This window comes from Amblyomma mixtum, chromosome 9, assembly GCF_055824585.1.
Source record: "Amblyomma mixtum isolate Tamu chromosome 9, ASM5582458v1, whole genome shotgun sequence".
In the NCBI taxonomy this organism is placed as follows: domain Eukaryota; kingdom Metazoa; phylum Arthropoda; class Arachnida; order Ixodida; family Ixodidae; genus Amblyomma; species Amblyomma mixtum.
Window position 1 is genome coordinate 61,748,669 of NC_143020.1, and position 17,405 is coordinate 61,766,073.

Below are 17,405 nucleotides of genomic sequence, written 5' to 3' on the forward strand. Positions count from 1 at the left end.
TTTCAGTAATGTCGTACGCTGTCTCACCTTTCGCTGTATTGTGATCTGGCTGATAGATTACTTGTGTTGGTTCTAGTTACATTTTTTACGCTTGCAGTCGATGGCCTTGGACCGCGCCTAAAGGAGTTTCGGCCAAAGTCGAATTGATTGATTGATTGATTGATTGATTGATTGATTGATTGATTGATTGATTGATTGATTGATTGATTGATTGATTGATTGATTGATTGATTGATTGATTGATTGAAAATGTTATTTGTTATACGCGCAGGCAAAATGGAAAATTAAGCAAATGTCCAGATTTGAATTGCCACTGGCAAAAACATGCGTTGCTTGAATTGCTCGTCACACTATTAAAGGGACACTGAGGAGAAATTGAAGTTGGCTTGTATCGACAGAATACCAGCTCCTGATTACAAAAACGCCACTCATACTGACAACAAAGCTCTTGTAACGTAGAAAAGAGCAAGAACCAAAATACAGGTATCGCCGCCACAGGCCAAACTCGCAAGTACAAGCGTGATGAGATCATAGAACAAAACAGTGTTGCTAGAACGAATGGTTCTAGCAACACCAGGAACCGAGAAAACATGCATCACTGAGGCGCAGCCAATGCATGCGTAAATCTCCTTGACGTCGCCAGATGGCGCCACGTGCCCGGCTGCTACGCGCGCTCCTGAAGCATCGGGACAAATCAGCGCCTGTTTTCCGGCGGTAGGCGGGCTCCCGGTATTCCGCTAGCGGTAACAAGGTACACGGTATGCTAAAGGTGTCTATTTGCGAGAACTTCGTTGACGACTTCGAGAACGAGATCCATCGTAACGCTGGCAAAACGCCAGTGCAAACGTAATCGAAGCGACTGTAGCGACGGCCGCAATAGCCGATAGATGCCTTCAACGTGCGGCCGGCGGTAGCTTTCTTTTCGGCTGCTGCTAGGCCGCACTGCTGGCAGCCAGAAATCACGGAGTCTGCGTTACGTCATGTACACGTCATGTTTCACGTCTCTTAGTCCCTTGTCGTCATAGACGAATCCCAAGTTTGAATCAGAGCGGCGGGAAAAACTTTTTCAACTTCGAATCCAAATTTCTTAGAAATAAATGCATCTTTCGCTGCCGGCCAAGTGGCAACAAAGCCATGACATGCCGAACTATCGAATTTTACTATAAAAAAAATATTAATAGTGCTCTCCTCAGTGTCCCTTTAAGTGGCAATGGTAGTCGAGATGCTCCTTTGCGTCTCTTGAACTGATTTCCGAGTAAGAAAGCAGTGCTAGTGGTTAGAGTTGTGGGAAGAAATCGCTCAGTTCAGTGATATCCTATTTCACAACTCTGACTAAAGAACCTTTCTGGCGCGGTGATCTCTGGCCAGTCTTTTATCTCATATTTATGCAATGACACCTGGCAAATCGACTCTGTAGCTAGCTTTAATATAGTTTACTTTATTTTTGATTACTCCATGCTATATCGCAAATGCTCGAGCCCCGAGGCTCTTGCTTGTGTATATCTCGAAAGCTTTTAGAAGTCCTGCGTGGAAGCGCAGGAATAGGTTTTTGTTACAGGTACTGTTTTTAGAATTAAGATATGCAACTTACGCTTTAAATGAGCCACACATGATGGCACAGCCGAAACAACATAGCTCGCATTATCCGGCAATAATAACGATCATCTACTAAAAATCCAATAGCGTAAAAAGATGCAAAATAATCGGCCGATGATATCAATTTCCAGGTCGCAGCTGTGCAAGCGATTGTGACCGTCTTCATGGACCAGTTTCCTCCGCTGAAAGAACGGAGGGCATGGGTCTCCATTTCAATCTGCGTCGTCTCCTTTGGAACAGGTCTTGTGCTCTGCACTGACGTAAGTGTAGATTTCATTACGTTTATCGGTTCTAAGCGCCGACCACTTGTCAAAACAAAAAAAAAAGACGTTTCGGCTCTATTACGTCTAAGACTCCACCAGCTGCCTCAAAACACCTTTCGGAAGGACGTTAAAGTAACTTCAGACTGTTTAAAAAATTCAGGGGGCATTTTGGCTCTCTAAAGTGCTGCAAGGCGGAAGCCTTTCCTGGCGCACTGTTTGGCATAGACTGCGAGACTCTTTGTGCTGTCCTAGTGCTTTATTTGACGACACAGTTTGACTACACATTACAACTGCACACTGTGACTGCCGACTTTGACTGCTTCTTCAGCACGACTCTCTCTCTGCTTCGATGAGTTCGGTTGTATCCATGGCTCTGTTCGCAGTAATGAGGTATGTAATGTGGTCACCACGGACGCCTTACGCCCCCTGTTGGAGCGGACAACTACTTTATTAGTTGTCGTGTGCTCCAAAAGGTGGCGTCAGGCATCCGTGGGGGACTTCATTACTTCCAATACAAATAAATACCACCGCAAACCAGCAAAAATCAGAAAATCAGCAGAAATCAGTACTTAAACACATTTTTGACCCATTAAACGTCAGTTGGAAGTCAGCGCTTGTGTGTCCTCGCTCTTCGTCGTGTGTCTTGCTGGTTTGCGCTGGTATTTATTTGTAATGCATCACAAACTAGCCCGCACACTCACCCTACTCATTACTTCGAATCCGCGCACTCTGACGTTGTACCCATTTCGACCAACCGAAAAGTGTGACACCTCTGTTGAGAACCTTCTGTCGACAACGATGAGGCATTAAAGGCTTTCGCTTTAATATCTGTTGCGTGACGCGAAAGTTGTCGCTGGGCTTCTTGCACTTGTTGGACAGTGCAGCAGGCAGCTGTCATGGTACTCAGCTGCGTCCACGTGAGGGATCCACGAGCGACGTGAGGCATCGCTAGGTTGGGCTCCGTAGAAAAGTTTTCGCCCCCGTAAATCTCCCTTAAGGAGGGTGTCTTAGCCTAATTCGGGTAAATGGACGGCGTAAATTGTTAAGCTTTCTGTCCTGGGTCCCGTCTTCTTTGCGCAAAATTTTCCTTCCAATGGCTAAGAAAGCAAAATTGCATCCTGCCGAGAAAGCACTCAAACTACCTGAAACTGGTCGAATCCTTCATCGTAGGTTTGGATTGTACTTGGCAAAACGTCGTTTCTGCCGGCGTCCACGTCATTAAGCTCAAGTAATTCATGGTCTATGTAGTATTCGAAGTCTCTAATCGAGACACTAACCCAATTCCGTCGAAAACACGGGAAAAAATTTGAAGGGGACACTGCAGCGCATTAAAGGTATGACGCGATAGCTTTCTTGCGTTAATGCCCTTATATGGACAATTTTTCATTATCTACTTAACATTCACAGATCCCTGAAAGTCCTCATGCGACTCCTCACGTAGTGGTGCAGCGCTTAAGAGATGCGCCACCGCTCAACGATGGCAGGTACTACCACCGGGGAGACTTTTGCGACCCAGGTTGCTGTTCCCGAGCAACCTCTCGAGACCAGTCAATAATTTTACTATCAAGGTGCTTAGTTTGCTCACAATCCGGCGGGCAGGTTCTAACGACGCCACAGGGTCACGTGACTTGGGTGGGCCACCTGCCTCGTAGGTTGCTTCCCCGGAGATTGTTCGTGGAGTTTTCGCTCACGGTCAACGACACCGGATTATCCACGACACGAGCTCCTTAACATTATCCCGTTAAAACGTGCAACCTCGAGGTTGCAGGCAGGGCAGAGTATATCCGATTAAAGCTGCTCACACACATTTCCTGACGACAAGACAGACGTGATAGGCATGCAAGGAGCGCAAGCGGTACTGAGCTGATACGAACACTTGTAGACAAACGGAATAATGCGCATTCTCGTGATCGGGACACCACACGTGGGCAGGATGCTACAGCTCGCAAACTTGCAGCAAGTTTACCCACGGGAGCACTCGCTGCCCAAAAAGATCCTCACGTCGAGGTTCAAACAATTCATGGACAATAAAGCACTCGTAACTGCGGTGTCATGCGAAGCGCGTGTGACGCCACACTGATATCGCGTCGCTCAGCGCTATATAAGCGCTGCGTTCCGCGGGCGTTCGGCATTCTCGGCTCGGCACGGGCGTGCCAATAAAGTGTACGTTGCTCGTCACCCTGACTCTGCCTCATCGCTCTCGGCTACAACAGTAACCATCTCATATTGTAAATAAGAACCGACACCATACCGTTAGGCGCGGCGTCAGTGTTCTTTTAATCACTTCGCAAACCAGCTAGCTGTGGTAAGAAGTCGCACCCTTGCGATAAGCGGCAGTCCATTTTTTAACGTGATAGCCTTAAGCCTCTCGTTGTGCAGAAAATCCAGCGCCGTCGGCGCTGTCCCCGTCGGTGGCGGTGTTATGAACGAAAGCAGGTGACCCACCTGCCACTCAGGTCACGTGACCTTCTGGCATCATAACATCTGCCCACCGCGGCAGGTGCCAACCTGGCCAGCGGATTGTGAGCAAACAGTCCACCGCGTGCAGGTGATAGGCAAACTAATTATTGATCGCGAGAGGTTGCTCGGGGAGAGCAACCTGGCGCTCACAAATTCCTTCCGTGGCTGTACTTGAAACCGCCACCTGCCGGGGCACTGGCGCCATAGGCGTCCGGAAGGGGGGGCAAGAGGAGGTGATTGCCCCCCCCCCCCCCCCCCCTGAATTTACGGATATTATTTATTGAAAAAGTTCTGCGGACGCCCTTGACTGCCGCATCGCTTAACCGCTGCACCATAGAGCCGGTAGTGGTATGATGATTCACCGTGATCAATGGACGTCAAGTGGAGAAAGACCCATGCCGTATATACGGGCACGTAGGCGACCGAGAGGGTACAAAGTATAATGCTCTCGCATTATACTTTGAAAGGTAGGCTAAGCATTATGCGATGATTACAGAAAAATGGTATCCCTGTCTGCAAATTAATACGCAAAGGGACCGCAGGCGCTAAAGGGACCCGTTAACGACACTTAAGGCGAACCTGAAGTGTCCCCTGAAATTTTTTGTGTGCTTACTGTGGCCTGCATGAACGCAGGTCCAGAACAAGATGAAGAGATAAGAAGTTGCCAATTCTTGAAGGCCATTGTTTTTTCGGCCTTGACAGGGTTCTGTCCTATCGCCGTGAGCAGCGCTGGCTTTCCTTTACAGAGCGGTAGTCTTCTTCGGTTGCTCTTTGACAATTACGGCGTTGGTCGAGCAACTTTCCTTTACGCAGTCTTCGAAGTGGTCGGCGTAGTCTGGATATACGGTGAGTTTTTAACGGACTGCTTTGTGTTACATGCGGTACGGGACGTCAGTTACACATCATATCCTTTCATGGAACCTAGCGGAGTGTGTAAGCCCTTTACTGAAAGCTAAACATTTCAAAAGATTTGCCTGTCTGGTTGGGAATAACTTACAATAAATTATGAGACATTTCTCCCTGCAAGACAATTAAAATTTAAAAAACGGGGTTTCGGAGCCTGATCGACTCCTACTTAAGGGAAGACGACGGGATGTTTGGTTTTCAGCTTTCAGTACATAATGGAGAGGAGGGGAGGCTACACAGGCCAAACTAAGAACACAAAGAAAGAATGTAACACTGGAACAATGCCCGAAACTTCGCAAAAAAACGAAACGGGGTAGCCTAGCATTCCGAAGCTGCAAACTACAGAATGAATTTCCAATAAACGACCATCCTCGCATCCGAAACCAATTATCGAAAAACACTGCTTCTCTAACCATTGCTTATTCAAAGATCCGCGAATATTCCACACCGTTGTGTATGAGCAGGAACTTCACTCCACATGTTACAGCTCCCGTGTATGCGCAAAGGTGCTAACAGCCATCTCCCCATTACCCTCGATAACCGGTACCATGACACGCAACCCTTCACCTCACGTCCACACCCACTCTCCCAGCCCTTTCGCACCATTCACAATGCGTACTCCACCCATAGGCCTCTCCCTCCAGTCCACCATGTACTAAAGGCTGAAAACCAAGCAGCCTGTTGTCACCCTTGAAAAAGGTGCTCAGCCGGCGCTGAATCATGGGGATTTTATAAATTAAAAAGTCATTAAGCCTTTCATTGCCCTGAAAGTGGCACGGCGCTACCTTTTCCGCAAGCTAATTGGAAGAAATGAAGGATTGGGAAATACTGACTCATTATATATACGGCCAGAAGTGTTCAGTGACCAGTCACTTTTTACTGCTTCATTGTTTAGATAGCATCCTACCTCTCATCGCTTTTCTCTCCATCGGTAGGTTACAGTATTACTATGCAAACGTAAAAACTAGAGGTTCTGGTTTTGTAGAGTCCATCACCTTTGCTAACCAACACCACTTAAAATTGCATTTATAATCTGTATTACACAAATGACCATTAATCAAAGGTTTTGTTCTTCGTAAGAAACATTAATCAAAGCCTTTAGTCGCTGCCTTCGCTACAGTTACCTTTTTCCAAATAAAAAGATGTTAACCTGTTGGAATTTCTTTTCAAATCAAAATCTTTAGGAAGACTAAAGAATTTGCAGGGTGTGGAAAAGAGAGCGGATAAAAAGATTGGTTAGGAGAACAGTTCAAGTTCCAAGAACGTTAGCTATTCGTAACACGACCTAAACGAAAAAGCTCTCCCAGGACCACCAACCGTACACTTATTATGGGTTTAATTTTAAAATATTGTTCCAAGCCGAAACAAACTCTTCACACGCAATTATGACCGCAGTGCACAATACGCACGGAAATCTTATTTTTTAATTTGACTGAAATGTAGTCGCTTACAAAGGGCCTTATAATGTAATAAGGGAGTAATTACTCATTGACGTCCACCCGAGCGCAGCCATACGGCTACAAAGGAAAGCTATACAGCTTTCTCAGAAACTTCGTAGTTAAAGAAAAATTCGTCCTGGTCCGGGGTTCGAACCCGGGACCACCGCTTCACCGGAGCAGTCGCTCTACCAACTGAGCCTTATTACAAATTTACGCCACCTTGGGGGATTCCCCTAAACATTTGACCAGGGCCTTATATTGTATGCAACACCCTTTAATCATCTTTTTTCGTTATTACTTTCTTTCTAGGGTGGAAGAACATTGTTGACGACATCGAATACATGTTGGAGGCGAGAATTTCTTGGTACTGGAAAATAACTTGGGGAGTTCTTTCTCCAGTGTCGCTTATTGTAAGTTATTTCAGCTTTTATTTATTTATTTTAGTTATTTCATCCTGTAAATTGGAAAGTGATTTTGAAGCCTTAAGATCAATAGCGATCAGTTTTATGCGAGATGAAAGTATTACTGCCTTGGCTTACGCTCACGTTAACATCAAATAAAATGTGCCAATAAAATTTCACAAGGCACCATCATTTTTGCATTAACATTTTTTCTACGAACGGCGCTAGGCGAATCGGTAGAAATATGTGCATCTAGAATAAACATTACTAAATAATAACAACAAGCACAAAGGCACGACAACACACTATATCTTCAGCCAGCAGGTGACAAATTCTTTCGCGTTTGCTTATTTAATCGAAATTGAATTAGTTATCTGTACTACCTGCCACTCCTAATACAGAGTCCTCTTCTAGCGCTCAATATACGATATGTGCGAATCCTTATCACGAAAAATCAACGAACTAGGCTTTCGGCTAGCACCTCATATTCAACCACCCCTGACAGAACAGGGGCCCGGCTTTCTTGAAGTTTTTGCGGGTATTTAGAAGACCACAATTTCCTCCAAGTTTCCCTGGGACGCTTGTATTCGAAGTCACGACGACCTTCGGCTAAGGATGAGTGGTTTGTCAGTAGTGCGGTGACTTTGAAGCATGCAGTGCATTTTATTTACGAATCCTGTTGTTGTATGAACCTGACTTTTTTTCGACAGGCGATATTTGTGTACGGAAGTATAAAAGAAGAACCATCCTCCGAGTTACCTCCGATTGGTTTAATCATAGGCTGGGTACTGGCGGTCATAGCCGTCGGACAGATAGGCATCTGGATGGCTGTGACCTTCGTGAAGGCTCCGGGTAGAACTCTTGCTCAGGTAAGCTGAGGGAGACACAGGCACGGTATTGATTTGCTGATCAATTTCTATTCATTCATTCGCCACCTATTAATTATCTGCGTAACTACCTGCCTATCGAGCCAACCGACTACTTGCTCGACTGGTCGAAGTCTACGTTCTCGGAAAAATGCTTCTGCATCCTAATGCAGGTTCGCCGATGTGCTGACTGGTGTGATCATATTAGACATTTGTCCCACCTCTCCTCTTCTCCAAGTATGACCCCTACCACAAGCTGAACGCTCCTTTCTTTACGCGCTTCATAACTGCTTCGACAACATATATGTGCAGGTGTGAACAAATGCGCACCTTCATACTTGAGATGCAATTGTTGCTTTTAGGGAAACGAATTACAGATATGTCACTCCACTAAGGTAAAAAAAATGACTGACTATTGAGTGCTTCTCTGGTGCTCCCTACGGTATTCTTCGCTTACAGGTTGTGTTCAAGAAATTATCATTAATTTCTGCGTACGACAGCTGCTGTACCGCTATTCAGCATGGCGTCGTCCAAAGTTTTCGGAAAACGTTCGACAACTGGGATATTTTAAACGCACATGAAAACTTCGGTGCAAGGGCACTTAAATTTCACTTTACTAAGCAGGAATTAAACAGCGCCATTCCTATTGATTCTACACGACGGAGTGTTTTCTTGAAGGGTCACTCTGCCTGAAACTGAGAGTTTCTCTCTTTCAGAAATTCAAGGCCACTTTTACGGCGTCCGATAATTTCGGTCCACGAGACCTGGATACCCGCAACAAATGGAGGCTGTGGAAGAAGACTGGGAAAGAATGCGGCTCTGAAGTTTACTCCACACCGAGCAGCGGAGTCGTCAACGATGCCTACCATGAAGACAAACTGTAATAAGTAGCAAGAGGTCGCGTTTAGAAATGCCGTGGAAAAGCAAGGCAGGCTTCCTGTGACTTTAGAACTGAAAGAAAAGGTCCGAACGCAAACGAGGTGCCGTTTAAAAGACCTTTTGCAGTATTTATACTTAATGTTCAGTTCGTCCCCCCTCCCCCACTCTGTTTTTTGCATGTATTCACCCTAGCGGAATAAGACTCTCCTATGAAGCTACCCGAGCCATGGCAAAGTTGATAAGAATGCCCTACTTCTTGTCTGGATACCCTCTTATCTTCTTATCTGGGCAGTCTGGATACCTTCGGTTCTCTATACAAGCCACATTGTCATACTGTACGTGAAGGTTTTTTATCCGATAGCCTGCATGGAAGCAGCAAACTTTCGGGGCACAGTGCAGTCTTCCACCTCTGAAAAACTGGTGAAAAGCCTGAAAAGACATAGGTTTGGTTCTCAGATTGTTATTCAAGACGACAGCAGTCATTCTAATGCAATCTTTATCTCTTTTATGTATAGAATAGTTTTTCTTCAGATATGACCGGTACTGAAAACAAGCCATGATTCGATGTCCCAGAAGCCTTTTGCCTGATCTCATAAGGTGCTCACTAGGTATGGGAACGCGTTTTTTTTTTTTTTTGTTACCGCAAGGAGAAAGGTCTTGTATGTGCTGCTGTCAACAGAGTGCATGAATTAGGCTGTGAAATACCGAAACATTTTTCATACCAGGAGACCCACTCTTCAGTTTTCTGAGTGTAAGAGAGAATTTTTACTTCAGATAACTACAACATGCGCTGGTATGCATGTGCGGAAAGCTCAACAATGCGCCAACACAGCACTACGGTCAGCTACACAGAAAGTTGCCATGAATCCTTGCACTGCCACGGTTGTTGACGTGCCACATATTCTCAAGATACCGAACTTCTGTCTCAAGATTCAGATTGAGCCAGACATGAAGTAATCGGATCCTTTCGGGGATTTAGAAGAGGCCAACAGCGTCTAGTGATCTAGTTTACATCACTGAATATTAAAACTGTTCGGCACTGCTGCGTCTGTATTCTTTCTTCGTATGAGTTGCTCGACATGGTTTTTTTGTCAAGAAAATTAATTCGCTCGCCAAACATCTTTGCTACTATGATATTAAAACCGCCATGCTATGCTCAAGACGGCAGCTGCAGCATAAAAGGAAGTAGACCGAAGTCAGGGAATTAAGAAGAGGGAATTTCTCGTTTCAAACTATTCTAAATATAGTTCAAAATTTGTTTTCAGTAAGCATTATTCGTGTTTTCTTCACTCGTTATCGCCTCACATACTCGTACATCGCAGTGAGTATCAAGAAGTCATCGCACTAGCAACTCCCAATTATTCTTTTACTGAACTTTTATTCCCAATAGCATGGTAGCGCTCAGAGCACTTGAAGCGTAGCACATTTAAGTTTTACGTCCCTCGCTACGCCTTATAGGAGCGATCCTTGAGTAGTTCTTCCACTGTGAAAGGCGACTCTATTAGAGATACAGCAAGTTTTATCAGATTTAACCAAGTATAAAAAAAAAAATAGAGATTACTGCTGCGACCCGCATTGGGAGAATGCAAAGGCAATGACACTTCCTCGGCACTCGTTGCCTCTCTTTGTCACCCTGGAAAACAGGAAAAGAGCGCAGGAAACCATGCAGTAATTCAAGAAATAACGCAGCTGCGCCTGCTGCTTAGCCGCAACCCAATAGAGAGCAGAGCAGCCAGCCAGCAAGAAGCACCAACCGTCGTCGGCTACCAGCCTGCTGGGTGCTCTCGTGCGCTCTCGCGCGCTAGCCTTCGTTTTCTCGGCAGCTTTTCCGAATGCTCTGCCTTCGGAGCACGCCCCCGCGGTTGACCAGATCATGTGCTGTCAGCGGAACCGGTGCCACCGCTTCTGAAGATCTGTAAATAAAGGCACAAAGCAAGGGTCGTGTTCCCGGAATGGCCGCCCATGCTTCGAGCACGGCAGAGTGAGTACCAAAGCCTCGACCAAGCGTGGCTTGTCTCGCTCGTGTGGAAACAGACCTTCTTCCTCTGGTATTACGGCACCAAAAGATTTTGTACGGAACAGTTCAACCTCGGATGCCAGCATGAGCGACGACGAGCGCCACTACCCTTGGCGCTGGAGCCTCGCGCGTTTGCTACCGAGCTCTCCTACTCGGTGGACGCGTTCCCAGGATACTGGCTCATCAACTAGGCCGACTCATGGAACAGAGCACTGGGGGCGACGTGGCTGGTCTTGGCAGATTTTGAGCCGGAAAAACTTTGTCTGCGCTGATATGAAGACAGGGTTGACTTCGGAGCCAGCTTCGGTGGCTGCGGCAATAAACGATGGTGCCTTCCTCGTAACTTGGCTGCCTAGACAACACCGCTGCATCCACGAAGTCCGGGTGTACGACCTAGACCACAGTGACTGGCACTCCTTCATGTCGTCTATCGTTACTGGACCGGCGCCACACCTGAAACAATTCCTAGTGGCGCTGTAGGGGAAATCAGGGCTCCAGGTGCCCCTAGACGTGGAGAAGGCGTGGTGTTATCTGCAGGACAACTACATGCTCTTCTCTCGTGTAGTGCGCGCGCCGGTTGTCTGCGAGGGCGACAGCAGCATACAGCTGGATGGACACATTATTGATTGCTGCCGTGCCATCGCGCAGTACTTGAAGCTGAGTGATGTGGCCCGGTAATTGCTTACCTATTACGAGGAAATTTGAAGACATCGTCGTCTTGTCTATGTGTGTCTCTGCGCACGCGCGCCCGTGTGTGTGCGTGTACGCGTGCGTGCGCTGTGCTGTCAGTAAACCCACCTTGTCGGTGTTTCCAGTCAACACACGTTTGTTCACTCGTTTCCTTGGCACCTTGATTTCGTTTCTTTGGCTTTACTTTTTTTCTAGCCCTGGACGGCGACTAGGAGATCAACGTCAATTCAAACGAAACCTCGTTCACCTGTGTGATGGTTTCTGCGCTGTCGATTGTCCAAGGGCATCGTGTTGGCCAAGACGTCACTGTAAAAGATGTTTGTCGCTTCTCGGCTTCCGCCTGCTTCTTGGGAAGGCGATCCTGCTGTCGCTTCGTCAAGGCATAAGCTCTTGCTCGCCGTGGCGCCGTCCTGACGTGCGTGGCGCCGTGCAAAAAAGTCCTACAGGGCAGTCAGCAAAGCCATGGCCTAACTCGTTCGTGGCAGGGTTGTGGCGACCATGTTGCGGCGATCGCAGAAATCAAAGTTTCTAACATGCGAAATTGGCTTGCAATCCTGAAGGTCGTTTCATACGGTTATGCGAGACCTAAGCGTGCTGATCAAGCTGTGTAGTTATTTTCTGCTAGTGCAAAAAAAAGAAACAGAAATTGCAGGAGGGGGGGGGGGGGTAGTCCCCTTCTTCCGGACGCCCATGTATAGAGGACATCAAACCCAATAGTCAACACAACAATACTAGGGGCCACAAAAAAATCCTCCAACTACTTCAGGAAATACTTTGGTTGGTTGGTCTCAAACAAAGATGGCACATACCCACACGGGGGAGTGGCGAAGACGCAGGCGGTGAGCTACTGGAGACAGGAGCGTTTATAGAGGCGGAAAAGAAGTAGTAATAGGGTATAAGCTGACATATTGGTATAAGCTGACAGACTGAGTAGTGTGTGCCTTCTCATGCCTGACCTAGCACAGCATAGCCTACGCAGGACGCTAATGGCCCAAACTCCGTTTGCAGAAACTTGCTCAGTGTGTGCCCGCCAGGAAAGAGTAGTGTATATCACGCCGAGATACTTCCCCGTTTGAACGTGAGGAATTGTGTCATTTCTATGAACGACGCAGATATCTACAGGATGAGAAAGCAGGAAGTCTAACAATTCGCATTTCTTTACGTTGAGGGAGAGATGAATTCTTCCTAACCAGCTGTCAAGAATATTAACGTAATTCTGCAAGGTTTGAATAAAAAGTGTGAATATCACTTGTGGAGACAGAAAATGCGATGATCGGCATACACATACGTTTTCACATATGAATGCATGTAATTGAGTATAGAAAGATGTTAAAGAGAACAGGGGAAAGAACTGACCCTTGCGGTACCCCTCTTGACTGTCGAAATCTCCTAGAAGAAACACCGTTTGGGCAGCAATAAAATTCTCTGTTTTCCAAGAAAGCAGAAGTCCAGGATACGAAATAGTTTGGGAAATTAAGGTCCTGTAATCTGTGTAACAGCGTCGAGTGCTCGACGCTGTCGTAGGCTTTACTGGCATCCAGAGGTAAAAGCGCGGCAAACTGCTTACTGTTGCGAGCTAATACCGGCCTCAAGGTCAGTATGAGCACACCAAATCGAACAGTCCGGCCTGAAACCAATTTGTCACGGATTAAAGAGATCATTTGCAGAAATGAAATACATGACATGGCGGAACAGGACGCTTTCCATCAATTTCACTAAATTCGATGTTAATGAAATCAGGCGTATGTCGTCTAAAATGAAACTCTCACCTTGCTTTTTAGGCAATGGAACTATTTCCGCAAGAAGCCACTCATGGGGTATCCAAGGGCCTTTAAGGGAACGGTTAACTAGAACAAATAAATCTTCAGGAGATTCGGTAAACAAAATTTTGATCATAGATGAAGTTACCTTATCGGAGCCAGGAGCCCCTGGGGATAGTGTTGTTGTTGTTGTTGTTGTTAGCCTTTGAAAAGATGGCACATACCAACACTGGGGGATCGGCCAAGAATCGGGAGGCAAAGGTTGCTATTCATCTGTACATATTAAAGGCAAAAGAAAAGCACACGGGAGAACACCACCGGGGGAGTCTACCACAAGGAGGGCAGAGGGTGAAAAAAGATATGAGTTTGGATTGAAGAGAGAGAAAGAGAAAAAAAAAAATGAATGCTTTCTTCTTGTTCTTCTCCTCAGTAAACATGCTTTCAATTTTGCCAAATTCTTTGTCTTCATTAGTGACTCGTGTGTGCATGTGGCACAATGAAGGAGCAGCATCATCGTCGTCTTTACTTCGAGCCGACTTCGACGATGATTAAAATATATATTGTAGTACAAATAAGGGTGAGGAAGGGGTTTATGAGGTTTACTTCCCGAAGAGACTCAGGCTATGAGGGACGCCGTAGTCAATGGCTCCGAAAATTTAGACCACTTGGGGTTCTTTAACATGCACTGACATCGCGCAGCACACGGGCCTCTAGAATTTCGCCCCCATCGAAATTCGACCGCCGCGGCCGGGATCGAACCCGCGTCTTTCGGGCAAGCAACCGAGCGCCTTAACCACTGAGCCACCACGGCGGCTGGTGAGGAAGAGGAGGGTGGTGTCCTTAGTCCTAGACTGGGAGGCTGTGTGCCATTAAGCCTGAGGACATCATCATCACCATCATCATCAACTGGGAGGCAACAACAACGACTAGGAGGTGCCAGGGAGCTGCAAGTGCCCAGTATCGGGCCCGACAGGCTCGTTCTCGGCCTTGGCAAAGGACCAGGAACGGCGTTCTAGTCCTGTCGAGAGGCTGAGGCACTGCCTTTTCCGAGGGGCCTAGGCAGCACAGCACCCTGATGCTTTGACTTGTGCCCGGGCCACGCCTGGCCCTGTGCCTCTTTTGAAGGCCATGGACGTCTCGGCTTCGTGGTGCCGAGAGTCGAGTCTTCCAAAGCCTGCTGAGTTGTCCGCCGAATCGGTAAGTAAGCAAATTCATTGAACGTGAGAGTTAAGCATGAACTACAGCATTGCATGGTGAAGTGGCTGTTTGTTATGCTGATATTTCAGCGTATCCTCCATCACTGTGCTTGGACTGAATGTTAGACACACAGGTTGTCTATGGTGTTCAATTTCATTTCTTTACTTCGTACCCTATTATATTTACCTTGTCAGCGCTCGTCTTGTACCTTTCATTCCTGTATTTTCTCCACTGGGCCCCTTTTTCCACAACGCAGCACTATAGTTTTTTATTTGGGCCACTTGACGAAAAGCACTGAGGCTAACGTTTAACACAGTTTCCTTCTCAGTTGTGGGTGCACTTATTAGGGAAAAATGACGCAAGGTTGGTGTATCTTTTTCTGGAAACGTTGCATGTGTTAATGACCGCAACTACTCGAGTACGACATTGATGCATGTCAAGTTTTTTTTATCTTGTATTAACGTAATATAGAATGCATTTCTAGCGAGAGATTTGTGAATTAAGAGCTCTTTCCGGGACCATATATATGAAGCCATTACGCTGGACAAATGTGGACAAAAGCCTGTACTTTTGTTCCTTCCTGTATTTTTTCTCTTTCATTCTGTAACCAGATATAGCGCGATTCCGTGCATCATTTAAAGATATGACGTTGGTATGATGTAAAGACCTGTGTGCACGCTCATTGGTACACGGTGCGCGCTTTCCTAACAAAACCGCAGATAGGCATGAATATAGAGGAATGGCCTGAGGGGCGAGTTGGTGCGTGATGAAATGAACGGCGGCGCAACAAGGACACTAACAAGAGAGGGAACACCACATGCGCACACTACCAACTGTTTATTGCATGGAAAGGTGGCATATTTAAACATACAGCTCAGGCATGACACTCATCGCTACGAGATGGCCTCCTCTAAGTTCTGTTATCAGAATCTTTTAGTTTTTTTTCTGCAGAGGTTAAAGATTTCTTGTCTGTTATCCTGATGTTCCTGCTTTTTTTCCACGTGTTGGGTTCGGGGCGATAATGCGATGAGTGTCATGCCTGAGCTGTATGTTTAAATATACCACCTTTCCAAGCAATAAACAGTTGGTAGTGTGCGCATGTGGTGTCCCCTCTCTTGTTAGTGTCCTTGTTGCGCCGCCGTTCATTTGATCTTGAATATAGAGCTATGGGAACTCACAGTCAACTGCCCTTGTCGGACGGGCTCTTTGAAGGTTACCATAAAGTTCTCAATGTCGAACCCTCGAGCGCAGCATATATGGACTATATAAAATATAATTACAGCAGAAATAATATCCTTTCACTTCTCATTTTTTTCGGCTCCTCGACCAGGTCATCGAAGCAGACACAGTGGTCTTCATGGAGCAAGAGATCGACAACGCAAACGAAAACGCGCCTGTTGTCGAACAGTCCATCAGTAAGTGGCCTATGGCTGCCCTTGGGTGGATGATGATGATACTTACTTCAGTATTACAGAGTAAAAAGCTCTGCCGTTAGATATTCAAATCAACTGTCGTCGCTTGCAAGCGCATGTTTTTCTATGCCCAAATCATCTGACAAGTATACTTTTCAGCCAGTAGAAGAGGACATTTGAACCCAGCTTTACTGATTACAGCCGAAACTTCCAGCCCTGACATCGCTCATACAGATTATTGACTCAGTAAGGTGTTATATCGCAGCTATATTACCGGGCTTTCGTAATGGAGACTAGAGGGTGAAAGTTGAATAAATCAACGGGTCTAGGAAAACGAAATTGACTGAGAAGCGTAGACAGTAGAAGCCATAGCCAGCTTGGGTTATTCTAGGCATTTTAACACATCTTCAGTAAACAACAAAAAATAAACGAAAGAGTGCCTTAGCAGGCAGCCAATGCATCACCATACACCAACCGACAAGCGCCACCCCTTTTCGAGTTACACATAATGCCTCAAAACCAATTATCACTACTAGATAAAGTCACAGTTATTTGCGATCATCTCAACAAATCAAACTAATAAGTAGTAAACAATGTGTTTGTTTTTGACGCCATAGAAAGCGAACACTTGACGTCCACAACGAGATCACAAAATGGCGGTCCACAAGCAGTCCAGCGGCGCGAGAGGACGCCATTAGCTTTTTTCTATAGCCGTTCTTGCAGCTTATGCTTGTCCCTTATTTTCTATACTCGGCTTTAAAGTAACAGGTAAAACAAAATTTCGGACCTTATCATGCTGTGAGTGCTTTTTCTTAAACATTATTTTCGAGGCGAATTAACTTGCACTTTTCAAAATTACAATCACTGCGGAGGAGTGTGTGCGAGCTCGTCATGGGCACTTGCGGTTATAGACTATATACCCTTTGAGTGAAATACTGCGTCTGATTGCCTGTAGCATTCATGGAACATAACGTGTTCATCACTCTTCGCCTAATTATGAGGTTTAAGGTCTCATTCAGTTGCTAGGAATAAATTGCAGTGAGGCTTTTTGACATGTACAGGGTCAATGCACTTAGAGGGAACACGGTTCCGCGTGGCTGCGCACACGCGTATTGCTACCAAGCCTGTAGCAAACCCGTGCAAAGGGACAGAGGTGCAGTGATCTCTCTTTTTTTTTTTCAGTTCAGTGCATTTATTTCAGTCATGTACAATGGCTGAGGAGAAAGGAAAAAAAGCCGCGCACGCGGCTTGACAAAGCTCCCATCTCCCGTAGCGGCTTGGCACGGCGATGACAGACAGCAGTAAAACAATAACAAGAGAATGCATGAAATAACAAATATGTACAATATCTTCATAACAGATCACCAGAATAGTCTCGGTATTGTTACACACACGCAAATGATAGTTTAATCACAGCACATGGACACTTTGTTTATTTTACAGTTGGATATGATTCATTCTTTTGTAAGAACATATTCCTGACAGCGTTATATGAAACGGAAAGAATGGATTGATTAGT

The 17,405-nt window shown here is 46.0% G+C and overlaps 1 protein-coding gene across 1 annotated transcript in view; it reads left to right on the forward strand.

The window, feature by feature from the left end:
* LOC149329284 (sodium-dependent nutrient amino acid transporter 1-like) overlaps nucleotides 1-17,405 on the forward strand; it is a 49,775-nt gene that overhangs the window by 28,637 nt on the left and 3,733 nt on the right. Inside the window, exons 11-15 of the mRNA XM_089559220.1 lie at nucleotides 1,728-1,856; nucleotides 5,066-5,165; nucleotides 6,974-7,074; nucleotides 7,776-7,934; nucleotides 8,648-8,811. Of these exons, the coding sequence (XP_089415346.1) occupies nucleotides 1,728-1,856; nucleotides 5,066-5,165; nucleotides 6,974-7,074; nucleotides 7,776-7,934; nucleotides 8,648-8,811 (653 nt within the window). The remainder of the gene's footprint in view (nucleotides 1-1,727; nucleotides 1,857-5,065; nucleotides 5,166-6,973; nucleotides 7,075-7,775; nucleotides 7,935-8,647; nucleotides 8,812-17,405) is intronic.